This window comes from Mobula birostris, chromosome 23 (genome assembly GCF_030028105.1).
Source record: "Mobula birostris isolate sMobBir1 chromosome 23, sMobBir1.hap1, whole genome shotgun sequence".
NCBI lineage: Eukaryota > Metazoa > Chordata > Chondrichthyes > Myliobatiformes > Myliobatidae > Mobula > Mobula birostris.
In genome coordinates, this window is record NC_092392.1 from 57148631 (window position 1) to 57175596 (window position 26966).

The 26966-nt window shown below is 45.7% G+C and overlaps 1 protein-coding gene across 7 annotated transcripts in view; it reads left to right on the top strand.

Moving 5' to 3' along the window:
• Positions 1 to 26966, top strand: part of rassf8b (Ras association domain family member 8b) — a 138764-nt gene that overhangs the window by 99990 nt on the left and 11808 nt on the right. For all 7 annotated transcript variants that reach the window (XM_072241495.1, XM_072241493.1, XM_072241497.1 and 4 more), the window contains 2 exons: positions 10480 to 11366; positions 26618 to 26759. In XM_072241495.1, the coding sequence (XP_072097596.1) occupies positions 10480 to 11366; positions 26618 to 26759 (1029 nt within the window). The remainder of the gene's footprint in view (positions 1 to 10479; positions 11367 to 26617; positions 26760 to 26966) is intronic.

Sequence of the window (26966 nt, forward strand, 5' to 3'; positions counted from 1 at the left end):
CTTTTCTCCTACTGCCTTTTCTTTTACTTCTCTTGGTTAAAAGCTTCCTAATCCAGTAGCTTCATGCTAATGTTTGCAATATTGTATGCCCTTGCTTTAGCTTTTATGCTGTCTTTGACTTCTCTCGTCAGCCACGCCTGCCTCATCCTCCCTTTAGAATAATGCTTCTTCAGGATGAAGTGATCCTGAGTATTGCAAACTCCCAGAAACTCCAGCCATTGCTGGTCTTTGTCATCCCTGTTAGCGGCCCCCTCCAACCAACTTTGGCCAACTCCTCTCTCGTGCCTCTGTAGTTGCCTTTACTCAGCTGTAATACTAGTGCATCTGATTTTAACTTCCCCTTCTCAAACGGCAAGGTGACTCTATCATATTGTGATCACTTTCTCCAAATGGTCCCTTTACATTAAACTCCCTAATCAAATCTAGATCATTGTACAGCCCCAAATCCAGAACTGCCTTTTCCATTGTGGGTTCAACCACAAGTTGCTCTAAAAAACCATAATCCAAGCATTCTACAAATTCCTTCTTTTGGAATTCTGTGCCAACCATATTTTTGAAGTCTACCTGCATATTGAATCCCCTGTGACTATCATAACATTCTTCTTTTGACATGCCTTTTCCTCTCCGGGCTACTATTCTGAGGCCTGGATGTAACTCCCACAAGGGTCTTTTTACCCTTACACTTTCTTAACTCTATCCACAAGGATTCTACAGCTTCCAATCCTATGTCACATCTTGCTAAGGACTTGGTTTATTTTTTTCTCAACAGAGCCACCCAACCCCCTCTGTCTACCCGCCTGTTCTTCAGATACAATGTGTATCCTTGGATGTTATGTTCCCAGCTGTGCTCTTATTTCAGTGTGATTCAGTGACGCCCACAACATCATACCTGCTCATATCTAACTGTGCTACAAGCTCATCTACCCTGTTTCCTGTTCTGCATGCATTCAAGGGTATAGGTATGGTAAACAGCAAGCAGGCCTTTTGTGCTGAGGTTGGGTGAGACTAGAACTAGAGGTCATGAGGGTGAAAAGTGGAACGTTTAAGGGGAACTTGAGGGAGGGGAGCTTCACTCAGAGGGTGATGGGAGTGTGGAATGAGCTGCCAGCGGAGGTGGTGCATGCGGGTTTGATTACAACATTTAAGAGAAGTTTGGATAAGTACATGGCTGAAGAGCGTATGGAGGGCTGTTGGTCCAGGACTAGGCAGAGAAACATTTTGACATGGACTAGATAGGCCGAAGGGCCTGTTTCAATACAGTAGTGCTCTATGACTAAATATAATGCCTCCAGTACTGCATTCACCACCCCTCTTCTCAAATTTGTCTGCTTGTTGCATGAAGTTTGGATTAAGATGGATAAGAATTGGAGAGTTCATTAACCTCTCCTATGCTCCCCCTTCCCTTCTACTTTATCCACACTTTTCCAATCTATTGAACCCCCCCCCACCACACTCTTTAGTATAAAGCCCTGTCTGCCGCCCTAGTAGTGCGATTTGCCAGGACCCTGGTCCCAGCAGGGGTTCAGATGGATCCCATCCCATTGAAATGGCTCCCTCCTTCCCTGATACTGGTGCCGGTGTCCAACCCACTCCTCCCACACTAATCTTTGCACCACACATTTCACTCTCTGATCTTATTAACCCTGTGCCAGTTTGCACCTGGTTTCGGTAGCAATGCAGAAACCATCACCTTTGTGGTTCTGCTTTTTAATTTAGTCCCTAGCTGCTCAAATTTCCTCAACAGAGCCTCTTTTGCTGTTCAACCTTTTGGCGTTGGTACCCACGTGAGGCACAATGACTGGGCCTCTCCTCTCCCTCTCTAAATTTCTCTGCAGGTCAGGTGAGCTGTTCCAAGCCTGGGCACCATGAGGGAACAACATCAGCTGTTTGCCAGGCTACTGGCACAATTCTGCATCAGAGCCTCAGCAACTTCCCCTCTCTTGCCATAGCATTCTGAATTGAACCCTGGGGATTTATCCTAATTTCCTTTGTTAACCAAGGATGCCTAATCCTGCCCTCTTTGCTTCTTAGCTTTACAGGGGTATGTTGACCCTGAGAGTTTACCATCTTGCCTTTAAACACCTCTAGCATTTGCTCCCCATGTATTTTCGCCAGGTCCTGCCATATCCTGCACTGTTGAAATCAGCCCTCCTCAAGTTTAACACCTTACCTTTAAGACTTAACTTTTTTTTTTCTCCATGAACACCTTGAAACCCAGTGAACTATGGTCACTGTTTCCAGTGGGTTTCTGCACAGACACTTCAGCAACATCAGTCCCCAAGATAAGGTTGAGTACAGTCCCTTGGATAGTAGACATCTTCACTACTACCGTAAAACTCCCTCTTTGACTGCACTTCGAGGGAGCATAGCCCACAAAGACCCTTGCGCTAGGGCAGTCCCGGTCTGCATTTTGCACCACACTCTGATTTGCATACTTAACGATTCCCCTAATTCCCACTGGCTGCTAAGGGCCTTAATGTGTAACCCCACCAATGTGATCAGTCCTTTCTCATTTCTACCCCATTATAGCTCATTTGCTGATCCCTCCAGGATTTCTTCCCTCAGTATTACAGTAATACTCTTTGATCAACAGTCCAATCTTCCCCTACCCCACCCCCACCCCTTTGTACATGACTTTGTCTGTCCTGAAACTCCCATACCCTTGAGCATTGTCTCCCCCCTCACTATGAAACAGAGACATTAGGGAAAGAGTGAGCCTGTGGTATGTCAAATACCGGGTGAACGAGTAGTCTTTGGGGTACTGCAAGTCTGTGTCTTTGCTGTTGCTTTGCTGCATGCTTGAGTGCTCGCTGGGGGGTGCCGATGCTTTTTTTTGCCGGTGGGGGGAGGAGGCTTGCTGCCACTTACGCGCAGGAGGGAGGGGAGCTAGGGGGGACTTTGGGGTTCCAACATTTAACTGTTGTTCATTCTTTGGGGGCACTCCTCTGTTTTCGTGGATGGTTGCGAAAAAGCATTTCAGGATGTATATTATATACATTTCTCTGACATTAAATGTACCTTTGAACCCTTGAAACCATTAACTGCCAGTTCTGCCCTTCCTTCAACCATCTTTCCATGGTTACAAGGCTACCATGATCCCATGCGCTGACTCTCACTCTCAGCTCATTGCTTGCACCTGTGAGGCGCCTTGTTTTTCTCTCTGGAGTGAAGGAGGACGAGGGGTGGCATGACAAAAGGTGTACAAAGTGATGAGAGGCATAGATCAAGTAGATAGGCAGAGACGTTTTCCCAGGGCAGAAATGGCTAAATCGGGGGCGGGGGGGGATAATTTTAAGGTGGGATGTCCAAAGTAGGTTCCTTTCACAGAGTGTTGGGTGTGTGGAATGCACTGCCAGACAGATAAATAGACACGTGGGTGATAGAGAAATGGAGAGTTGTGTAGCAGGAAGGGTTAGATTGATCTTGGAGCAGGTTACAGGATCAGCGCAACACGTGGGTTGAAGTGTTCTATGTTAAATTGAACATGGGTAAGTCTGCCAGCTCTCTGATGCTTCCCTCCGTCTCTCTCTGCTCTGCCCATTGGACTTGGTTAAGTGGAGCCACTCGCAGGGACCCGGGAGCCTTGGGATTGCAGAGGTAGGGCAAGTGAGGGTTCGAATTGTAAATCTAGGCTCTGGAAGCCACAGAAGGCCCTCGGTGAAAGGGAACTGTTGAAATATACTGAGGCTCATCTTCAAATGGTCTCTATTGGAATTGACATTGGAGTTGGTTTATTATTGTCACAGGCACTGAGATACAGTCAAAAGCTTGTCTTGCATACAGTTTATACAGATCCAATCATTACACAGTGAATTAGGGTAGAACGAAGTAAAACAATTACAGATGTGTAAAGTGTAGCAGAATAAAGTGCCGTGCAGGTAGACAATAAGGGTACAGGATCATAATGAGGTTGATTGGGAGGTCAAGAGTCCATATTATTGTACTAGGGAACCGCGCAGTGAGGTAGAAGCTGTCCTCGAGCCTATGCTCTCAGGCTTTTGTCTCTTCTGCCAGGTGGGAGAGGGGAGAAGAGAGAATGTCCGGGTGGGTAGGGTCATTGTCCATACTCGCTGCCTCAGTAAAGCAGCCAGTAGAATTGGAGTCCATGAAGAAGGGGCTGATTTCTGTGCTGAGCTGAACTGTGTCCATAGCTCTCTGCAATTGCTTGTGGTCACGGGCAGAGCATTTGCCATACCAAGTCATGATGCCTCTGGATAGGATGCATCAATAAATATTGGAGAGGGTCAAAGGGGACATACCAAATTTCTTTCGCCCGAGCAAGTAGAGATGTTGCCGAGCGTTATTGGCCATGGCATCCACACGTTTCGACCAGGACAGGCTATTGGCAATGTTCACTCCTTGGAACTTGAAGCTGTTGGGTCTCTGAAGTGGAAAGCCACTCTCTTGAACTGCACTAGGGAACCTCCCATCCATCGCAATAGGAAAGGAATTCCAAAATTTCCAATTACTCTGGCCAGTGTGTTTTTTTTTCAAGTGGAGTGAAGGTATTGCACTGGATTCTGTGTTTCAGTCAGAGTAGTATTTGGGTTACTGAGCATCTTGACTGCCAGGGCTCTCTCAGTAAACATGTAAACACTAAATTCGGAAGAGTTTGAACCTTCCGGAGTCTGTCATTCCTTTACTAACCACTAAACACTCAGAACCAGTGGAGCGATTCGAAAGAGAAATTAAAACCAGGGAATGCTGGAAAATCAGGCACCGTCTGTGGAGAGGAATAGTTAACTCTTCCTGTTTATGACCCTTCGTCAGGACACTCCACCATCTGCAGTGTTTGCTTTACAAGTAAAATCCTTTTGGAAATGTTTTTATAATTTTAGTACTAATTCCTTCTCCCTCCCCTTACTTTCATGGTCCACTGTCCTGTCCTATCAGATACCATCTTCTTCAACCCTTTAGATCTTCCACCAATCATCTCCCATTTTCTTACATTATTCTCCCTCCCCTCCCCACTCACTTGGTTTCACCTATCCCCTGACTGCTTGTTCTAATTACCCTTCCCCCACCACTTTATTCAGGTTGCTTCCTCCTTCCTTTCCAGTTGCGATGAAGGGTCTTGGCCTGAAACGTTGGCTGTTTATTCCACTCAGTAGCTGCTGAGTTTCTCCAGTGTTTTGTGTGTGTTGTTCTGGATTTCCAGAATCTCTAGTGTTTATATTCTTTGTTGTTTAGTTTGGAGAGCATTGATCACTGTATTTTGCTCTGTTAAAACTTACTTACTTAAAATAAAACTTTACTCTTTAAAAAGTACATACAAGAATTGCAAAATGGCACATGGCTTCCTCTACATTCATAGTATTGGGTCAATATATTCTATTAACCTTCAAGTATACTGGATGTTAGGAATATACCTTACTGGAAGTTCCTGTTCAGTGCAGTATCCTAATTTACCATGAGGAATTCCAGTCAGGTTTACTAGCTGGCCCACACTGGCCACACCCAGATATGCATGTCCTATTTACGTGAGGTGGTAGGCTCAAATCACAGAGAGTGGATTACAGCACAATCCAGTGAACAAACCGTGAGCTGGTCATCAGGAGCCAGAAAGGACCAATCAATAAGAGTGAGCACAAGGAAAAGTGAAAAGGCTTATGTTCGGAAAGGTATTTTGCCCACTATCGTGTTTCAGGATCATCGTGGTTTGCAGTTACATGTCCGCTGATGCTGGAATATTCTGTTAAAATCTCTCTAGTGATGTTTCTTCAGAAAGCTCTTTAGGCTGTCGTATCTACTAAGTGTCAGCTGTAAGCAGTACATTACATTACAACAGCATCCTGTATTACATTCTGTGTACACAGACACCACAAAACCATCCCAGCATTGTTCTGTGAGCTACTCCACCTACACACCTAAAGCCAAAGATGTTTAGTTCGATTTATTTTTTATAGATTGAACTTGGCAGAATTTTAAGATTTAGCTATGTTCTGTTTTGTAACTCTATAACGAAAAACTGATCAAAATAAAAACAAGGGAGTCTGAAATGTGAGTCAAACTCCATTCTTTAAGTCAGGCGCACAGGTATCACGTGGTAGCATTATGACATATATGATTCACATATTTTCACATATAATGATAATTAATTATATATAATAATGAATCGTAATGAATTCTGAGGACAGCCTCAAAATAGAGGGTTGTCCTATTTGACTGGAGATGAGGAGGAATTTCTTTAGCTAGAGAGTGGTGAATCTATGGAATTCTTTGCTACAGGCAGCTGTGGAGGCCAAGTCTTTATGTATATTTAAGGCAGAGGTTAATTGGTCAGGGCATGAAGAGATATGGGGAGAAGACCATAAGACAAAGGAGCAGAATGAGGCCATTCAGCCCATCGAGTCTTCACCATTCCATCATGGCTGATCCCGGATCCCACCAACCCCATACACCTGCCTTTATCATATCCTTTGATACCCTGACCAATCAGGAAACACTCAACTTCTACTTTAAGTATACCCGTGGACTTGGCCTCCACCGCAGTCTGTGGCAGAGCATTCCACAGATTCACTACTCACTGGCTAAAAAAACTCCTCCTTACCTCTGTCCTAAAAGGTCAGCCCTCAATTTTGAGGTTGTGCCCTCTCGTTCTGGATATGCCTACCATAGGAAACGTCCTCTCCACATCCACCCTATCTAGACCTTTCAACATTCAGTAAGTTTCAATGAGATCCCCCATATACTTTTAAATTACAGTGAGTACAGGCCCAAAGCTGCCAAGCACTTCTCTTATGTTAACCCCTTCATTGCCAGAATCATCCTCGTGCGCCTCCTCTGGGCTCTTGAATGTCACCAGTGCCTCTAACACCATAGTGCCAGTGTGTTCCAAGAACCCACCACTACTTGTGTTGAAACAAAACGACTTACCTCTGACATTATCCCTACACTTTCCTCCAATCGCCTTAAAATTATGACCCCTCGCATTAGTCTTGGGGGAAAAGTCTCTGGCTATCCTCTTGGTCTGTGCCTCTTATCACTGTGTACTTGTCTGTCAAGTCATATCTCATCCTTTTTTGCTCCAAAGAATAAAGCCCTAGCTCACCCAATCTAACCTCATAAACCATGCTCTCTAATCCAAGCAGCATCCTGTTATATCTCCTCTGCACCCTATCTAAAGCTTCCACATCCCCTATAATGAGGTGAGCATAACTGAACACAATACTCCAAGTGTGGTCTAATCAGAGTTTTATCGAGCTCCAACATTACTTTGTGGCTCTTGAGCTCAATCCTCCGAAGACCCACATGCCATATGCCTTCTTGACCACTCTAGCAACTTTGAGGGCCTGTGGACCTGGACCCCAAGATCCCTGTGTTCCTCTACACTGCTAAGAATTGTGAAATGAACCCTTTATCCTGCCTTCAAATTTGACTTTTCCAGTCCTGGGGTTTGTGTCTGGTTTCACTCTGGCAGCAGAGAAGGCAGAGGGCAGACAGGCCAGTGTGGAAATGGGGAGGAGAGTTGAGATGACTTCATCTGGCATTAACTGACACTTAAATACCTCATTTGTACACCCTCTGCTCCAGCCAACGCCTTCCCCTTTTTTCTGTGCTACCTAGATTAACACGTTTCTCTCTATTGCAGTTCTGATGAAGGTGCCCAGCTTTGAAACATAACCATTTCACTCTTTCACCTAGCCTGCCGAAGTCTCCAAACTGTGAGAATAATAATAGTGAATCAGGGTTAGGCACAAAACAGGCTGACACATACTTATTAATAATGATTGATTCAGGAAACAATTGTCTAAACATTAACTGCTCAATGTTATAAGTCCTCTGAAAGGCTTTTGGTGTTAAACCTGGTGCCAGTAGTTTTCCTCACGAATGACAGAACTCTGTAAATCAGCTGCCACTGGTACGGACAGTTGCAATTTCCTGATTTCACTTCTGAGCGAGCTGGGGAAGTGAAGATCATCGGAATGTGACATTTCAGATTTCAGACTTGGATTTGGATATCTTTATCATGTGCACATTGCAAACACAAAGTGAAATGTGTCGCTTGTGTTAACAGCCAACACACCCAAGGGTGTGCTGGGAGCAGCCTGCAAGTGTGGCCAGGCACTCAGTGCCAACTTAGCGTGCCCACAATGCTTGGCAGAACAATAGAACACAAAACAGAACATGCCAAGTGGAAAAGCAACAATAGTGACACAAGCCCCATTCCTCCCTCCCACCCAACCATCGCATGCACATACACAGTCTCTTCCCATCCATGTACTTATCGAAACAACTTCGAAGTGTTGAGATTGAACCCACGTTCACCACCTCTGCTGGCAGCTTGTTCCACACTCTCATGACTCTCACCCTCTGAGTGAAGAAGTTCACCCTCACATCCTCTTAAACATTTCACGTTTCAACTCGCTCGGGTGTGAAATCAGGAAATTGCAACTGTCCATACGAGAGGCTGCTGATTTACAGAGTTCTGTGATTCGCGAGGGAGACTACTGGCACCAGGTTTAACACCGAAAGCCTTTCAGAGGACTCATAATGTGAAATGTTCAAGAGAATGTGAAGGTGAACTTCTTCACTCAGAGAGTGTGGAACAAGCTGCCAGAAGTGGTGCACGTGGGTTCGATCTCAACACTTAGGAGAAGATTGGATAAGTACATGGATGGGGAGAGTACAGAGGGCGATGGCCCAGGTGCGGGACCTGGGACTAGGCAGGGTGATAACTCAGTACCGACTAGATGGGCCGAGGGGCCTGTTTCTGTGCTATACTGCTCTATGACTGACTCTCGTAGAGGTAACCCACGACCTCTAGTTTGTTTCACCTAACCTCAGGGGAAAATGCCTGTTTGCATTTACCCTGTCTATACCACTCATCGTTTTGTATTCCTCTGTCAAATCTCCACTCGTTCTCTTGTTCTCCAGGGAATCAAGTCCGAACCTGTTTAGCCTTTCCCTGTAACTCAAGTCCTCGAGTCCCAGCAACATCCTTGCAAACTTCCTGTGGGCTAATTCTGTTACGTAGGACCTCATGGTGGTAAAATGGTTAGCACAACTCTATTACAGCTCACAGCCCTCCAGAGGTTGGCATTCAATTCTGCCGCCATCTGGAAGGAGTTTGTATGTTCTCTTCATTAACGGCATGGATTTCCGCCGGGGGCTCCGATTTCCCCCTCTGCTCATTCTATATTGTCCTGTGTTTAGGCTCATGGGGCCAGAGGGCCTGTTCCATGCTGTATCTCTAACCAATAAAATAATAAATGTTGTGCAAGTTTATGTAATGTTAAGTGTGTTAATCTAGATTTGTCATGTCTAGAGGTGGTGAATTTGTGGAATTTGCTAACCACAGGCAGCTGTGGAGGCCACGTCATTGGGTGTACTTAAGGCAGAGTTTGATAGGTTTGTGATTGGACAGGACATCTAAGGTTACGGGGAGAAGGCTGGGAAGTGGGGCTGAGGAGGGGGAAAGAAGGATTAGTCATGATTGAATGGTAAAGCAGACTGATTGGCCTAATTCTACTCCTGTGTCTTATGGTCTTATGTTTGTAATGAACTGTGGTGCTGCCACACATTTCCTGGCATTTATACCCTGGATATGGCTCCCCTGACAGTGAATGCGACAGGTTGAAGAGGGAAGCCCGGTTTCCCGCAACAGCCAGGGGGTGTAGATTGAGGATAATTGGTAGGTGTGGTTGGGGTTTTAGGCACATACAGCCTCTGGCAGTCTGGAGCAAGTGAGCAACACAGCCAGGGCTGGGTAGTGGGGGGTTAGCTCAGCCAGTGTGGACACGATGGGACCAAGTCCAGTTTATTGTCACGTGCACGCACAGATGCAATGAAAGTCTTACAGCAACGTCACCGACACGTAACATCAGAGTCACACTTTCACCAGAGAAGCAAATTAAACGTGAACTGTACACACATTTTACAAGAGCAGAGACACACGAGATTCTGCAGCAATCTGGGGCGACATACAAGATGTTGGTGAACTCAGGTCAGGCAACATGTATGGAGGAAAATGCCCTTCCGTAGATGTTGCCTGATCTGCTAAGTTCTTTCAGCATTTTGGGTGTGTGTTGCACAGTTAAAACAGAAGTTCACTGTAGTGCGCAGTGGTCATAGGGTTGTAAGCTGTAGTGATTTGGGTTGTGAAAGTCAACTGACTGAAGAGAAGTAGTTGTTCTGAAACTGATGAAGTTGGACTTCGGGCTTCTGTACCCGCTGCCTGACTGTAGCTGTGAGAAGATGCCATGGTCTGGATGGTAGAGATCTTTGATGATTGATTTTTGCCTTCTTGGGGCAGCCTCTCCTGTACATAGTGGGGTGGGATGTGTCAGCGATGTATTGGATTGAGTCAGTCCAGTACAGTCCAAAGCATCTTGTGTTCCTGCGCGTTGAATTGCAACCATTTAGAATACTTTCATCTGGCATTCTGTGACGTGTGGTTTTGGGATCCTTTAAGCTGCAAAAATGTCGTTGGAATTTACAAAATTGACTTAAGTTTTCCTTCCCATTGTATTTTTGCAGGAAGGACCGGCCGATACACCCTCATTGAGAAGTGGAGAGAGACAGAGCGCCACCTGGCACCCCACGAGAACCCGCTGGCTGCCCTGAACAAGTGGGGACAGTATGCCAGTGACGTGCAGCTAATCCTGCGGCGCACGGGCCCTTCCCTGAGCGAGCGGCCCACCTCAGATAGCATGGGCCGCGCGCCCGAGAGAACTTTATACCGGCAGAGCCTGCCTCCCTTGGCTAAGCTAAGGCCCCAGAATGACAGGTCGTTACGGAGGAAGGAGCCCAAAAGGAAGTCCCTGACTTTCAGTGCTGGCCCAAAGGGGTTCATCGATGTTTTTGGGAAGTGTGCGAACTTGGAGGTGAGGCACCAGGCTCTGGCCAGCAGGGTGTCTGCCGAGGAGCTGAGGAAGGTAGTTCATCTGCAGCGGGAGAAGCTCCACACGCTGCAGAGGCAGCTGGAGTCCAACCAGGCCGAAATGAAGTACTGGGAGGGAAAGGTGGGCCTCCGAGTGGAGGAGGAAATCCTGCGGCTGGAACAGAGAATTAAGAAGAACGAGGTAGAGATTGAGGAGGAGGAGTTCTGGGAGAACGAGTGGCAGATCGAGCGGGAGAACGAGAAGCAGCTGAAGGAGCAGCTGGAGGAGGTGAGTCTCCGGATCAAGGACAGCGAGGAGAAGCTGAAGGACTGCACGGAGAGGATCCAGAGGATCGAACGGGGCATTGAAGCCGAGAACGTGCAACAGGAGCTCTGCGGGTCACAGGTCAATGAGGAGGAGGTGAAGGGGAATCTGGTGAAAATCAGAAAGGACGTCGAGCTGAAGTGCCAGCACAGCACGAGGCTGCAGAACAGTCTGCGAGCTGTGGAAAGGACGTTGGGTCAAGCCAATAAAAAGCTTCAGGTAACAGCCAAAGATCGTACAAACTGCACTTGTAATGTGTTGGTGTCACAAATGAAGGAGTTACGTCCGTGTTTCCTTGTGACGTAGACCATTCCAGCTCTCAGAGCAATCCCACCCTTAACCTTGCCCGTGACCCACAAGACAGAGAAGCCGAGTCGGGCCATTCGGCCCATCTAGGCTGCTTTCCCATTCCATCATGGCTGATTTATTATCCCCCTCAACCCCATTCTCCTACCTTCTCTCTGTAACCTTTAATGTCCTTATTAATCAGGAATCTGTCAACCTCCACTTTTAAATATTGCCAGTGACCTGGCCTCCACAGCTGTCTGTGGCAATGTATTCCACCGATTCACCACCCTTTGGCTCAAGAAATTCCTTCTCATTTCAGTTTTAAAGTGACATCCTTGCATTTGACCCATTCTCCCCACATCCCCGTCCACTGAGCCAGATCCGACCGTGTGCCTGCGCACCAGGGACAATGTATAGCAGCCAGTCCGCGTCTCATTTGGATGTGGGAGGAGACTGGAGCTGCCCACACGGTCGTGGGGAAGGAGAAGTAAACTCCACGAAGACAGCAGCAAAGGTCAGCATTGAACCTGGGATGCTGGCACCACTGTGAAAAAAGGATGCGTTTCCTTAAAACATGGGTTCCGATTAACAGGTTCTACCGTAGCTCCCTGCTGGCCATACGGTAAGGAGATGGAGGGGTGTGGGACAAGGCAGTACAACCACAGTCTGGTGTACTTTCCAGGGGAATCCAAGCAGGAGATGCGAGGTGCATGATTCTTCTTTGTAACATGCTTTTGTGCATTTATTGATCCTTCCTCTCTCCAATAACAATGCGTTCACTTCACAACACAGTCTGCTTGTGTCGGGGCACTTGGGATTGACAAGATTCCCTCCCTGACAGATAGTATGAACCAGTCAGGGTTTTAAATGAAGTTCAAGTTGGATAAACTTAGCAGATCGGGCAGCATTTGTGGCAGGACAAATAGAGTTGCTGTTGCACCCTTCTTCACAAGAGTCTTCAGCCCGAACCTTTAACTGCTCCTCTTTCCGCAGATGCTGCCTCACCTGCTGAGTCTTTCCCAGTACTTTGTTTTGATTTCAGATTTTCAGCATCTGCAGTGGTTTGGGTTTAACGTTCCAGTAGAAGCCCAGATAGAATGCCAGTCTGGAGACTGTAAGTGGAGGCTGGTCACCTTAGTGTCCACTCCACAGGTCCAGTAGGTCATTGTTTTAACTCCTTTTAACTGGCTGGGTAACACAGGAGGTTCTGCAATAACGTGATAGTTTGTTTCTGAAACAAATTTGCCTTCTAGAATGTTGTGTTACGGAAGAACAGTCTGCAGTTGTCTTTGAAGCACTGTTTTTAACAGGTTTGCAATTTTACTATAATCAATGCAGTCAGCATAATTCAAGTCACGTTCCCTAAGCCATCATCCATACTATAGAAACGTGCATTATCACTGAATCAGAATCAGGTTTACTATCATTGACATACACTGTGAAATTTGTTGTGCAGCAACAATACATAAAATATACTCTAAATTACAATAAGAAAAATATATTTTAAAAAATACTAAGTTGCTCAAAAAGGTGAGCAAAAATAGTGAGCTAGTGTCCGTGGGTTCATTGTCCACTCAGAAATCTGACGGAGGAACTACAGTACCTGTACCCTTTGATATTTGAATGCACCACCAATTTCTGGCACCAGTATTGAGTTTTTAGTGGGACGGCTGTTTGCCCAGCCGGGAATAAATCATGTACAGTTTGTGTCCCCCCACCCCACTCATTGTTAAGATTGTACCCCTGCCCATTGGGGTGTACTTTTTGGTTGTTTTCCTTCTTCATTGTATGTGGGTGGAGAACTTCGCCAGGGCTTGGGTGATGTCATCAGGTCATGTGGGTAGGGAGAAGTGAGGCAGAATACACCCCACCACAAAGCCCCCAGACAAACCTTTAACAGCAGAGCCTCACCCCCTTTGCCATCTGGCACAGCTGTCAAAGTCCTTGGACTATGACTAAGTGCTCCTGACGTTCGAGACCTTTCAAAAGGAGGGAAGCTATTGGCAATAGTTGGAAATTTGTTTTTTAAGTATGAAAGCAAGAACATTAAATATGGTGATTAATACAATTTTCTTTTGAATTTGACTGTTTTACATCGGCTTGAATTGGACTCTCTGATACCAAGCCCAGTCTGAACTGTGAGCAGATTACTTTGAGTAAGAGCTAATGCATTTCTGCAGGATTCTACCAGCCGTGACAAATACCAGTTTGCATCTGTCAGGAAGATTGGGATTTTCTTGTTTTGGATGAGCTGGTGCCTAAATCCTTTTACACAGTAGAACCTCCAGCACTTACCTGCAGGATGCATCTCACTGGCTGTTCCCGGTTCCCATTGTTCTTTGTGTGAAGGAGTGCACGGCAGCATAGTGGTTAGCACAACGACTTACGGTACCAGCGATCCGGGTTCAATTCCCATCACTGTCTGTAAGGAGTCCGTATGTTCTGTCTGTGACCGCTTGTGTTTCCTCTGGGTGCTTCGGTTTCTTCTCACAGTCCAAAGACCTACCACTTGGTAGGTCAATTACTCATTGTAAATTGTCCCGCAATTAGGCTGCCATTAAATCGGGCATTGCTGGGCGATGCAACTCGAAGGGCTGGAAGTTCCACACTGTATCCCAATAAATTTTTAAAAATATTATGATTATTGCAATACAGTGCTGAGTAGGCTCTTCTGGGTCTTTGAGCCACACTACCCAGCAATCCCCAATTTAATCCGAGCCTAACCACGGGACAATTTACAATGACCAGTTAACCTACCAACTGGTATGTCTTTGGACTGTAGGAGGAAACCAGAGCACCAGGAGGAAACCCACGTGGCCATGGGGAGAGTAAAAGTGTTTCCCTAACATTGCCTGGGAATGGTTTACCTCAGCTTTAAGGCTGTTTGTTCTCAATCCCCTAATCGGCAGAAGGAATAGTTTCACCCTATTCCCGTTGTCATCGTGTATGCCTCAAAAATGGGTACCATACTGACCCTCTCACTGGGCTAGGAATGCAGAGGTCTGGACTTGCAGCCCTGATTCCCCTATTCAAGTCCCACGAGAGCAGGGAAGTGATTTCATTTAACGAAGTAAATAGCTGTAACGTATAATGGTGAACATGAAACTGAGGCTGCTGGAAATCTGGAGCAACGCACAAAATGCTGGAGAAACTCAGCAGGTCAGGCAGCATCTATGGAGGGAAATGGACAGAAATTATTTGGCTCAAGACCTTCCTGATAAAGTGACAACTGTCTGTTTCCCCTCTACAGATGCTCCACAGACTTCCTGAGTTCCTTAAGTATTTTGTATATTGCATGTGTAATAATATTTGTCTTCTCTAACCTGGAGGATTGTGGAGGTCAGATAACAGGGGATCTATAAGGAAGGAGTAGGTAAGCATCAGATTGGGAAGTTGAGGGTTATGGAGAACTGGCACAGGAGGAGGACTGATTCTGTTTTGCCTCTTCCATTTGATTCTGTTTTGCCACTTACTTCCATCGAGGGTTAATTTGCAGTGGCCAGTCCCTGAGACTTTGGGATGTGGGGGGAAACAGGAGCACCTGAAGGGGATTCCACAGTATTGCAGAGAGTACGTGCAAACTCCACCCAGACAGTATGCGAGGCCAGGATTGAACTCGCCGCTCTGGAGCTTCAGAGGAGCAACACTACCTGCTGCCAGCACCTTGTGACCTGTGGCGATGATGCATTTGCTGGATTGTCATAAGGTCTCAGTTGGGTTGCTGATGTCCAAAGGGTGTTAACTTCCCCAGTCTCAGCTTACACACGGTCCAGAGCCACAGGCTTGCAGCCGTGCTCTGTAATGGCCCAGCAAGGCATGACGGCCCTCGTGCATTCATCAGTCGTAAGACGAGCAGTGAGCTGTGTATTTGTGGGTCAGACTGTTTGCAATGTACGTGACCGGCTGTAAGATCGGGTTTCGGTACCCGCTGCTGTCGGTAAGGATTCTCCCATAACTGTGTGGGATTTCTCCATGTCCCACAAAGACGGGTTAGGGTTAGTAAGTTGTGGGCATGCTCCTGTCTGTTGGTGTGGTGACACTTGCAGGCTGCCCTCTGCAATCCTCACTGACTTGATTTAACACAAGTGACACATTTTCTATGTACGTGTGACAAATAAAGTTAATTCTTATCACTAAAAATTAATCTCCATTAACACTAGTTTAGTAAGAGAGGTACTGTTAAAAAGTGATCAGAGATAGGCAATGAACTTTGAGTGGACAGCTAGGGACTTTTCCCCACGGTGGAAATGGCTAATATATGAGGGCATCATTGTAAGGTGATTAGAAAAAAGTATAGGGAAATGTCAGGGTTAAGTTTTTTTACACTGAGTGACGGGTGCATTGAACAAGGGTAGAGGCAGGTACGTTAGGGGCATTTAAGAAACTTGGGCACGTGGATGATAGAAAAATGGAGGGCTATGTAAGAGGGAAGGGTTAGATAAATCCTAGAGTATGTTAAAGGTTCAGCATCATCATGGGCTGAAGGGGCCTGTACTGTGCTGTAGTGTTCTGTGTTCTTTATGTCATTCAGAGCAAGTCAGTTTTGGTGGGATCTGAACGCTTGAATATAGGGTTGTAACCCTGGTACCAATACCATGTGGTTCCTGGCCTCAGTTTAATGGTTATCATAACGTTATCTCGACTCAGTGGGCAGAATCTGTACTAGTCTGTTTGTAAATCGAATTCTGTTGGTATTGGAGTTAGTTTGTCACATGTACCGAGATACAGTGGAAAAACTTGTATTACATATTGGTCATACAAATACACATAGTACATTGAGGTAAGTCAATAACAATACAGAATGAAGTGTAACAATTACAGAGTTTGTGGTAACTTTGGTTGAATAGAACCTAGATTCTCCAGAAGGGCAAAACAAACTTTAGCAGAAACATCAGAGAACATTAGTTTTCAATAAGGGAGATAGTCCCCCTGAAATCTCATAAGGAGTGCGGCAGGAACCTTACTGAGAGTGTTGGGAGTGCAGGGTGTGTGCAGTGTTTCAAGAGTATTTGATTTGGTGTGTTATTGGGGAGGATGAACTCGGACACAACAATTCAGTTGCTTCTCGAGGCTCTCCTGTCTTTGAGCTCTGCTTTCCTTCTTGTCTCGCATCCCAAATCCTGCTCTGGCTTCTCCTTGGGCTGAGTGAGACTAGAACTAGAGTTCATAAGTTCGGGGTGAAATAGCTGAGGGGAAACGTCTTCACTTAGGGGGTGAGTCTGGGTGTGGAATGAGCTGCCAGTGGAAGTGCTAGATGCAGGTTCAGTTGTAACATTTTGAGAGATGTTTGACGAGGTACGTGGATGGGAGGCATATGAGGGACATGGTCCAGGTTCAGGTCAGTGGGACTCAGCAGAAGACCCAGGACAGCCTGGAGTAGATCAAGGATCAACTGTATTCACCAAGTACATTTACAGGTATTGGCAATTTTCTGTGGTGTGGTGGTCAGGGCACAACGTGCAATAAAAAAATCAACATTGAACAGTGATAAAAAGAATTATTATAAAAAAAAACATAAATTTAGATAAGCAGTAAAATTTGCATAAATACATACTGTAAAAACCGGCATGTATTCGCACTGTAAACAGCATTATAAAAAGTGGTTTAAAGTGTTTACAGTGCAGCCAGCAATGGGGGTAATAGATAGAGGAAATGAAATAGGATGGTTAATCAGACTAAATGCCTGGGGAAGAAACTTTTAAGATAATGTGAAACTTTTAGATGGGCTGGAGGGCCTGTTTCTGTGCTGTACTATGACTCAGACATCCTACAGACCTGGAAACTTTCCTCTTCCCCTTTGAAATCACTCAGTCGTCGCCATTCTCTCTCTTTGGTTGTCTCCAGTTCTCCTACTACTTTTCCCCCGTGTCTCAGCTGGTTATGTTGTGTCAGACTGTTATCAGCAGGCTCCTGCCTACTGTGGCATCTCTGTTGAAGTGTTTAAACTTCAGATAGTAAAGCTGTCTTTGCTTAATGCATCGCTGCTTGACACACAGTCTGCCGAACACTTCTGTAAGCTAGAATTGGAGATGGTCCTCGGAATTCGCAGGGTCTCACCTTCTGCAGCAGTGCAGCCTGTGCCAGACCTGTCTGAGGTAACCACAGCCAGGGCAGACAGTTCGCATGGTGGGTAGCCGAACCTTTTAATGCAGCCCTCTGTTAGATCAGGGTTTGTCTCCCCGCTGCTGTCTGTAAGGAGATTGAACATTCCCCCGTGACGGTTATGGGTTTTCTCCAGTGCTCTGTTCTCCTTCCAGATTCCAAAGGGTTAATGAGCTGTGGGCACGCTGTATTGCCGCTGGAAGCGTGGCGACATTTGCGGGCTGCCCCCAGCACAACCTTTCATGATTTGACCTGACACATAATGATGCATTTCACTGTATGTGGCCAATAAAGCTAACCTTTGTGTCTTCCGCTAGCTCCATGAATCCTACTGGCAGCACAGCTATCGACTGCAAACTCCAGTGAACAGCCCTCCTTGTACTGACCGTACACATCGTAGACACTTCTGGCTGCTAGGGACTGCTCTGTAAATATTAAATCCCAGCCTTGCTGATGCTTTAGACATAGGAAGCTCCTAATAGAAAGTTTACTTTTTCCCCATCCCGATGAAGGGTCTGGGCTCGAAACGTCGACTGTTTACTCTTTTCCACGGACACAGCCTGGCCTGCTGAGTTCCTCCAGCATTTTGTGTGTGTGTGTTGCAATAGAAAGTTAAAGTCCAATGATTATCATATGCACAAGGACATAGAGCAGCATCACAGCTACATGGAGCATTCATAAGGAAAAACATAAATGATGCACATTTTTACAAGAAAGAGCACACGGTAATAAAAATAAGCAAAGTCCATTGATTAACTTTATTAGTTTTATTTGTCACATGTATATTAAAACATACGGTGAAATGCGTTGCTTGTGTCAAATCAAATCGGCAAGGATTGTGCTGGTGCAGCCCGCAGGTGCCAACATTGCATGCCCGCAACTCACTAGCCCTAACTGTGTGTCTTTGGACTGTGGGAGGAAACCGGAGCACCCAGAGGAAACCCACAGGGTCATGGAGAGAACGTACAAACTCCTGACAGACAGCAGCGGGAATCGAACACCGCTCAGTGCAAGCGGGCGCTGTAAGGTGATCCACCAGGTATTGTGTTACTGTGCCACTCTGTGCTACCTTGCCATCCCTATCGTGCGCAGTGGGCACGCTGCTGCTAAGTGATTAGGTTAGTGCAAGTTCTGGACCTCAGGCTTCTGTACCTCCTGCCAAATGGGAGCTGTGAGAAGGTGGCGTGGCCCAGATGGTGGTGATCTTTGGTGGGTGTTGCCTTCTTGAGGTAGTGCTGCTCTGGGACATCTTACCCTGGTGTGTTAACCTGGCCAGTTTGTAACTTTGCAGGTTCGTGTCTCAGCCTTGTGATCACTTCTGCAGGTGTTCCTGTGATGGATGGCTTCTGCCCTGGTCCAGTCACTGACTCACAGCAAAGTAGGCACAATCCTTGCCAAGCTGTCAGCGCAATAAACAAAAACAACAGGAATTCTGCAGATGCTGGAAATTCAAGCAACACACATCAAAGTTGCTGGTGAACGCAGCAGGCCAGGCAGCATCTCTAGGAAGAGGTACAGTCGACGTTTCAGGCCGAGACCCTTCGTCAGGACTAACTGAAGGAAGAGTGAGTAACTTTCAAATCCCTTACTCACTCTTCCTTCAGTTAGTCCTGACGAAGGGTCTCGGCCTGAAACGTCGACTGCACCTCTTCCTACAGATGCTGCCTGGCCTGCTGCGTTCACCAGCAACTTTGATGTGTGTAGCGCAATAAACACATTGCTTCTGGGAAATATCCTCTGTATTGTCCACACCAAACAGTATTGCTGTCACCTCCCTTCTGGGGACATCATCTGCCCATCGGTCAGTGGTCCCTCCTCTTCCTGCCCAACACACAGAGGCTCAAACCAGTTGTGCAGATATCATCGTCCTCTTCTCCCATTATCACCCTGTAGCTCGGTTTGTTTACCTTCCTCACAGGACGCCTCGTTTGCCCTCAGGGCCAGTTCCAGGGCAAATGGCAGAGCCTGCTTGAATCTTCTGAGCTCCCTGACATGTCCGTGGTCTGCCATTGTCATGGCTCTACATGGAGAACCCTTTTCTCTGACAGTATTGCTCTCAAGTACTGACCTATCACTTCCTCAGTCAGCAAAGCCCTAACCCCTCTCGGCCGTTTGATCCCAGTGCTCAGAAATAGCAGAGTGGGCTGACTGTAGAGCATCCTTTACTGAGGGCACCAACCTGCACTGGTGTCTGGTACATCAGTGTATTGGGTCAAATCTCCATAGTACTCTGTCTCTGAAGGTACAGCTCCTCCCCAGCTTACGAATGCTAGACCTGGAGCCTGCACATTTAACCAAGCATTTGGGAGGCTGGTGGGATGAATTTAAAGTCAAAGTCAGAATAAGTTTACTATTAAAGTATGTATATGCTCAGTGGCCATGTTATTAGGCACAGGAGTGGAACCCGGCGTGGTCTTCTGTTGCTGTAGCCCGTCTACATCAAGGTTTGACGTGTTGTGCATTTAGAGATGCTCTTTTGCACAGCACTGTTGTAACGTGTGGTTATTTGAGTTACTGTCAGCTTGAACCGGTCTGGCCATTCTCCTCTGACCTCTCTCATTAACAAAGCATTTTCACCCTCAAAATTTCTGCTCACTGATTGTTTTTCTTTTGTTTTTCACACCATTCTCTGTAAACTCGAGAGACTGTTGTGTGTGAAACTTCCAGGAAGCCAGCAGTTTGAGATATTCAAACCAACCTGACTGGTACCAACCACCATTCTATGGTCAGAGTCATTTAGGTCACATTTCTACCCCATTCTGATGTTTGGTCTGAACTGAACCTCGGGACCATGTCTGCATGCTTTGATGCGTTGAGTTGCTGCCCCATGATTGGCTGATTAGATATTTGTATTATTGAGCAGGTATGCCTAATAAAGTGGCCACTGAGTGTATGTCACCGTATACTGCCTTGGGATTAATTTTCTTGCAAGCATTTACAGGAAAGTCAAGAAATACTTTAGGATTTATGAAAAGCAACAAATAAAAAAGACTGGCAAACAGCGAATGTTCAAATGAAGGCAAGTTCAAAGTAAACTTATTATCAAAGCTCATGTGTGTCACCATATATAACCCTGACATTCATTTTCCTGTGGGCATACTCGATAAATCTATCGAATAATAACCAGAACGGAATCAATGGAAGACCACAGTAACTATGGCATTCAACCAGGTGCAAATGACAACAAACTGCAAATACGAAAAGATTGAAATAATAATAATAAACATTGAGAACACGAGATGGAGTCCTTGAAAGTGAGTGCACAGGTTGTGCAGATATTTCAATAATGGGGCGAGTGAAGTTATTTGCTTTGGTTCAAGAGCCCGATGGTCATGCTGATAATTAATAAATAATACATGATTTGTAGAATCCTTGGAAATGAGTGCATAAGTTGTGGAATCTGTTGAGGTGAGTGAGGTTATTCACACTGGTTCAGAAGTCTGATGCTTGTAAGGTAATAACAGTTCCTCCCTTTGACCTGGTGGTGTAAGACCTAATTTACTGGCTATGTGGGGTTGTACACTTCTGCTGCTGTCTGGGAACTTGATTCTTGGTCACATTTTGGGCTATGAGCAGTTCACGGGAGCTGTAACCTGGGAGTGGCCCGTAGATTCACTACATTTGGCTGGTAGACTGGTTTGGGCTAATAGTGAGTAGTTGAGGAGAAACTGGATAAGTATATGGGGGGGGGGTGTAGGGGAAGTTGGATGTGGAATAGTTGATGTGGTTCAAATTGAGGAGAGTTTTGCGTGAAAGGCCTCTCTGCATCACCTATCGAGCTTTGATGGTGTTTTCCCTACATGTGATGAGATTGGAGTCAATCTGCTCTTGAAAAAGATGTACATTGGTCGCATAACCCAAGATTCAGTACAACTATTCAGTAGAATTAGATACCCAGTCAAGGTATCACTAATAGGAGCTGTTAAGGCCACACTTTAATCATTTTCACTGGGGGGGGGGGGCTTCCAATGTGTAGGGTCGAAACAGGCTGCAAAGGATTGTAGTTTCAGCCAGCACAACCTGCACTGCCATCAAGGGCATCTTCAAAATGTGGCTCCTCGGAAGGCAGCATCCATCACTAAAGCCCCTCATCATCTGGGACATGCCCTCTCCTCATTGAGGAAGAATGCAGCAGGCTGGAGAGCCACACTGAACGGCCAATGAACACAACCTCAGTAATCCTCTTTGGCAATATCTATTTATTTTTGTAGCTTAGAACAATTTTTGTCTTGCTCAGCACTGCTGCTCAAAACAACAAATTTGATAATATGTCTGCGATAATAAACCTGATTCTGTTAATTCACCTCTATAATTTGATTTCCACCTTAACATAAAGTGAGTACAAAGATGCGTTGTATTTACATGTACTGTACCTGGGCCCCCCTCTTGTAACTCTCACCTCTGGATGAGTTAATCCTGTCATTATCTCCATTATCTGTTGTTTCTCCTCCGTCACTCTCTTCCCAGTAATGTACAGTGAACCTTAAACTGACGTCCACAAGTTAAAATCCATCAGAATCAGGTTCATTGTCCCAGACCTACAGTATATGATGTGAAATCTGTGATGTTGTGGCAGCAGGACAGTGCAAAGATAAAATTACTGTAAATTAGAAAATAGTGTAAGGAAAAGGAATAGCGGGGTGGTGTCCATGGGTTCAGTGACCATTCGCAAATCTGATGGGATCTGATGGAATCTGGTAGGAGAGGGGGAGAGGCATTTCCTGAATCATCAAATGTGGGTCTTCAGGCTTCTGTACCTCCTCTGCAATGAAAGTACTGAGAAGAGGTTTGTCCCAGGTGCTGAGGGTCCTTATTGACAGCTGCTGCCTTAAGGCTCCACCTTTTAAAGGTGAGTATGCAGTGCCATGCAAAGGTCTTATATAGCTAGGATGCCTAGTACTTTCGCACAGTAATATATTTGTCAATGTGGAGCACAGATTAAGTTTGTAAATCTGGCGGGAGTAAAGGATGTTGGGAATGGTGAGGGTGGAGCGCCGTGGGACGTGGCTGAGAGGGAATGCTGGGGCAATGGTAGCGTGGGTGTAAACACACCCAGTCCTGAGACACCAGGCAAGGTCATTTGATTCCAGACCACTTGGTTTATCGATCATTACAGAATGTCTCTCTGGTGTTTCCCGTTCCCTCCCCTCTCCCTTCCCCTTTTCCCAACCATGATTCCCCTCTCCCTGCCCCCTTCCCACTCTCAGTCTACAATAGAGACCCGTATCAGAATCAGGTTTATCATCGCTCATGTATGTCATGAACTGTGTTTTTTTTTTACTGCAACAGCAGTCCAGTGCAATACATAAAATTACTACCATACTGTGCAAAAGTCTTAGTCACCCCAGAGATATGTGTATATGTATAATCTTGATCTTCATTATAAATGAGGATGAGGTCGAGTACAGGGCTACAGTAGGAAACTTTGTCACATGGTGTGAGCAGAATTATCTGCAGCTTAATGTGAAAAAGACTAAGGAGCCGGTGGTAGACCTGAGGAGAGCTAAGGTACCGGTGACCCCTGTTTCCATCCAGGGGGTCAGTGTGGACATGGTGGAGGATTACAAATACCTGGGGATACGTATTGACAATAAACTGGACTGGTCAAAGAACACTGAGGCTGTCTACAAGAAGGGTCAAAGCCATCTCTATTTCCTGAGGAGACTGAGGTCCTTTAACATCTGATGGACGATGCTGAGGATGTCCTACGAGTCTGTGGTGGCCAGTGCGATCATGTTTGCTGTTGTGTGCTGGGGCAGCAGGCTGAGGGTGGCAGACACCAACAGAATCAACAAACTTATTGGAAAGGTCAGTGATGTTGTGGGGATGGAACTGGACTCTCTGACGGTGGTGTCTGAAAAGAGGATGCTGTCTAAGTTGCATGCCATCTTGGACAATGTCTCCCATCCACTACATAATGTACTGGTTGGGCACAGGAGTACATTCAGCCAGAGACTCATTCCACCGAGATGCAGCACAGAGCGTCATAGGAAGTCATTCCTGCCTGTGGCCATCAAACTTTACAACTCCTCCCTTGGAGGGTCAGACACCCTGAGCCAATAGGCTGGTCCTGGACTTATTTCATAATATACTGGCATAATTTACATATTACTAAATAACTATTTATGGTTCTATTACTATTTATTATTTATGGTGCAACTGTAACGAAAACCAATTTCTCCCGGGATCAATAAAGTATGACTATGAAATAAAATGCAACACCTTTTGAGGAAGTTGGCATGAATTTGTATTAATGTGGTCAGCAAGTGCAGAAGCAGATTGATTTGGAGGAGAATGTTGGTTTAGAATTTGCAGTCAGAGGCAAACTATTCCTTCTCACCACTGACCTTCAGAAAAGGATTGCATTTACCTAGTGCTGATCTCCCGGGTTCATTTGGCAGGATCTCCCGAGTGTAAATCACGTCACTATGGGGAGTATTGAGGAGGGGGAAAATTGCAAAGGGCTGGAAAATGGCAGTCCGTGAAACCGCAGGGGGGAAAACTTAACAGTCACGTTTTATAATGCTGTTTATGTGGTAAACACATGCTAATGATATTCACCGACATTTTATTCCATATCTGTCCTTTAACCTCTAACTTTTTTAGCTTCGTTATAGATCATTCTTTGTTTTATATAAAATTGTTGAATGTTGTATTTTGCCTTGTGTCACGCCTTGGCCAACACACCACAGCAAATTCCTAATGCAGTGGAGTCCAGTTAATTGGGCCATCAGTTAATCAGAACAGCCACTTATTTGGGACAACTGTTGAAAAACAAAAACCAATTGAGAAAATGGTGGAGATTTATTTGTGACACTATGCCATTTAACTGGGGATGGTTTCTAACTACCATCAGATGCATGTGCTTGTGTGACCAGTAGACATGACACCACGCTCAGAGCAAAGTTTTTAAATAACGTTAGTTGTGCGTGCTTGTGCTCAGAGAGCAGTGGTTTTTGTCACTGATAGTTGGAGAGAGATACATGGTAAGACCATTCAGAACTGTTCTGCTTACTGCAGTTTTAAGCATTCAGGCTTGGAGATGCCAGAAATGGCCAGGAGTGACGGTGAAACAATTACACTACTTCAAAATATGTTCAGAACTACAAGGAATTTGAAGGTATTGACAATCATCTTGAACGCTGCAATGAAAACAAAGATTCGGAGGATGCAATCATCGAAAACATTGTATGAAGGCAGTCTATTATCCGCACTAGTGTCCGCGGTGATTTTGTTCATTTACTTCCGCTAATGCCCCACTTCCCCCTCGTACCCCATCTGTTACTTATTTTTATACACACATTCTTTCTCTCACTCTCCTTTTTCTCCCTCTGTCCCTCTGAATATACTTCTTGCCCATCCTCTGGGTCCCCCCCCCCCCCGTCTTTCTTCCCGGATCTCCTGTCCCATGATCTTCTCTTATCCCTTTTGCCAATCACCTGTCCAGCTCTTGGCTCCATCCCTCCCCCTCCTGTCTTCTCCTATCATTTTGGATCTCCCCCTCCCCCTCCAACTTTCAAATCCCTTACTCACTCTTCCTTCAGTTAGTCCTGACGAAGGGTCTCGGCCTGAAACATCGACTGCACCTCTTCCTAGAGCTGCTGCCTGGCCTGCTGCGTTCACCAGCAACCTTTATGTGTGTTGCTTGAATTTCTAGCATCTGCAGAATTCCTGTTGTTTTTGTTCATTTACAGTCAGTTAAAAGAACACAGCAGCGTACACTGGATGATTTCAATATAGAGTTTTATAGTACTGTAATAGTATTGGTACTGTTCCAATTTGTTCTATGTTTCATTTCAAAACATAATTTGTTACTCAGTTAAACAGTAGTTTGTCTTTTTATATACATTTTTAACTCTTTCTATGAAACTTTGGCTAATTGGAGCAGCTGCTTAAATGGGGCATAATGTACTGGGTCCCGATGTGTCCCAATTAACCAGAATCCACTGTACCTGTAAGTGTATGTGGTGAATAGAGTTGATCCTCGACTGTAACTGCATCTTGCCTTCATTCCTGTGGTTAAGTTAGAAGTGAGAGGTTTTTATTGTCAGTGAGCTTACACCTAATGCAGAGAGCAAGCTGACTCATTCGCCACAGAATCAGGTCACCGGTCCACTGAGTCAACGCCAACCCACTTCCAGTATTCTTAAATTTTTATTGTCTGCCGTGTTCCCATCAGCTCCCCCCAGATTCTACAACTTATCTGCACATGGGGGCAACTCAGTGGCCAGTTAACCTACAATCAGAACGTGTGATGAAACCTTCTCAGTCACGGGAGAGCATGTGAACTCCACACAGACAGCACCGGAGGTTGGGATCGTACCCGGGTCACTGGAACCCTGAGGGGCTAATTCTGCTCACTGTGGGCATTCATACTTGACTGTGATCCTATGGTGGAACTTGGCATGGTTTTGGTTACCTTGCCTTAGAAAAAGGACTCGCGAGCCTGGTTCCAGGGATGTGGGTTTACCTTTGAGCAGAGGTTGAGTAAATCAGTGCCTTATTCCTTAGTATTTTGATGAACAGGAGCTGTTTTGGAATTTACGACATTCTTACAGGGATTGACAGAGGGTGATCCCTCTTGCTGAAGAATCAGTTTCAGAATAAAGGGACAGAGATGAGTAATTCGTCAAATAGCAACTTGGAATCGGCCCTTTTGATTACTGCCACCTTATAGTTTGGTTAAAGATAGTTTAGCTTCATTTGTCATAGGTATATCGAAACATACAGTGAAATGTGTCATCTGTGTTAAATCAAATCAGTGAGATTTAGCTGGGGCAGCCCACAAATGTTGCTATGCTTCTGGCACCAACATAACATGCCGCCAACTCACCAACTCTAATCTGTAGATGTTTGCAATTTGGGAGGAAACCAGAGCAACCAGAGGAAATCCATGCAGTGATAGGGAAAATATTCAAACTCCTTACAGACAGAGTCGAGAATCTTACAGCTGGCATTGTAAAGGATTGATCTAATGGATAGCTATTGTGCCAATTACAAGTTGATCAATGGATCATGTTTGCCTGATTTTTTTTTTCCATGCACATTTTAGAGTTGTTAAAATGTGTCTGTCCCAACAGGAGAAGGAGCTGGAGCTGGAGCAGCTGACAAAGGAGCTGAGGCAAGTCAACCTCCAACAGTTCATCCAGCAGACAGGAACCAAGGTCACAGTGCTTCCCGCTGAGCCGACGGAGGAAGAGCTGTCTGCAGCCCAAGAGAAAGGTCAGGATGAGCCTGTCTCCATCCCCTCTGTTCTAATGCCCAGCCCAGCCAGTGACCCTGGCCCTGCTTATCCTTTAGATCAGCAGTCAAAGTTGAGTTCATTGTCACATGCACAAAAATACACCTACGCACTGCTGCAACTAAAGACCTGCAGCAGCATCACAGGCACTCAGCATCAGATAGACAACATTCATGAGAAAAACATAA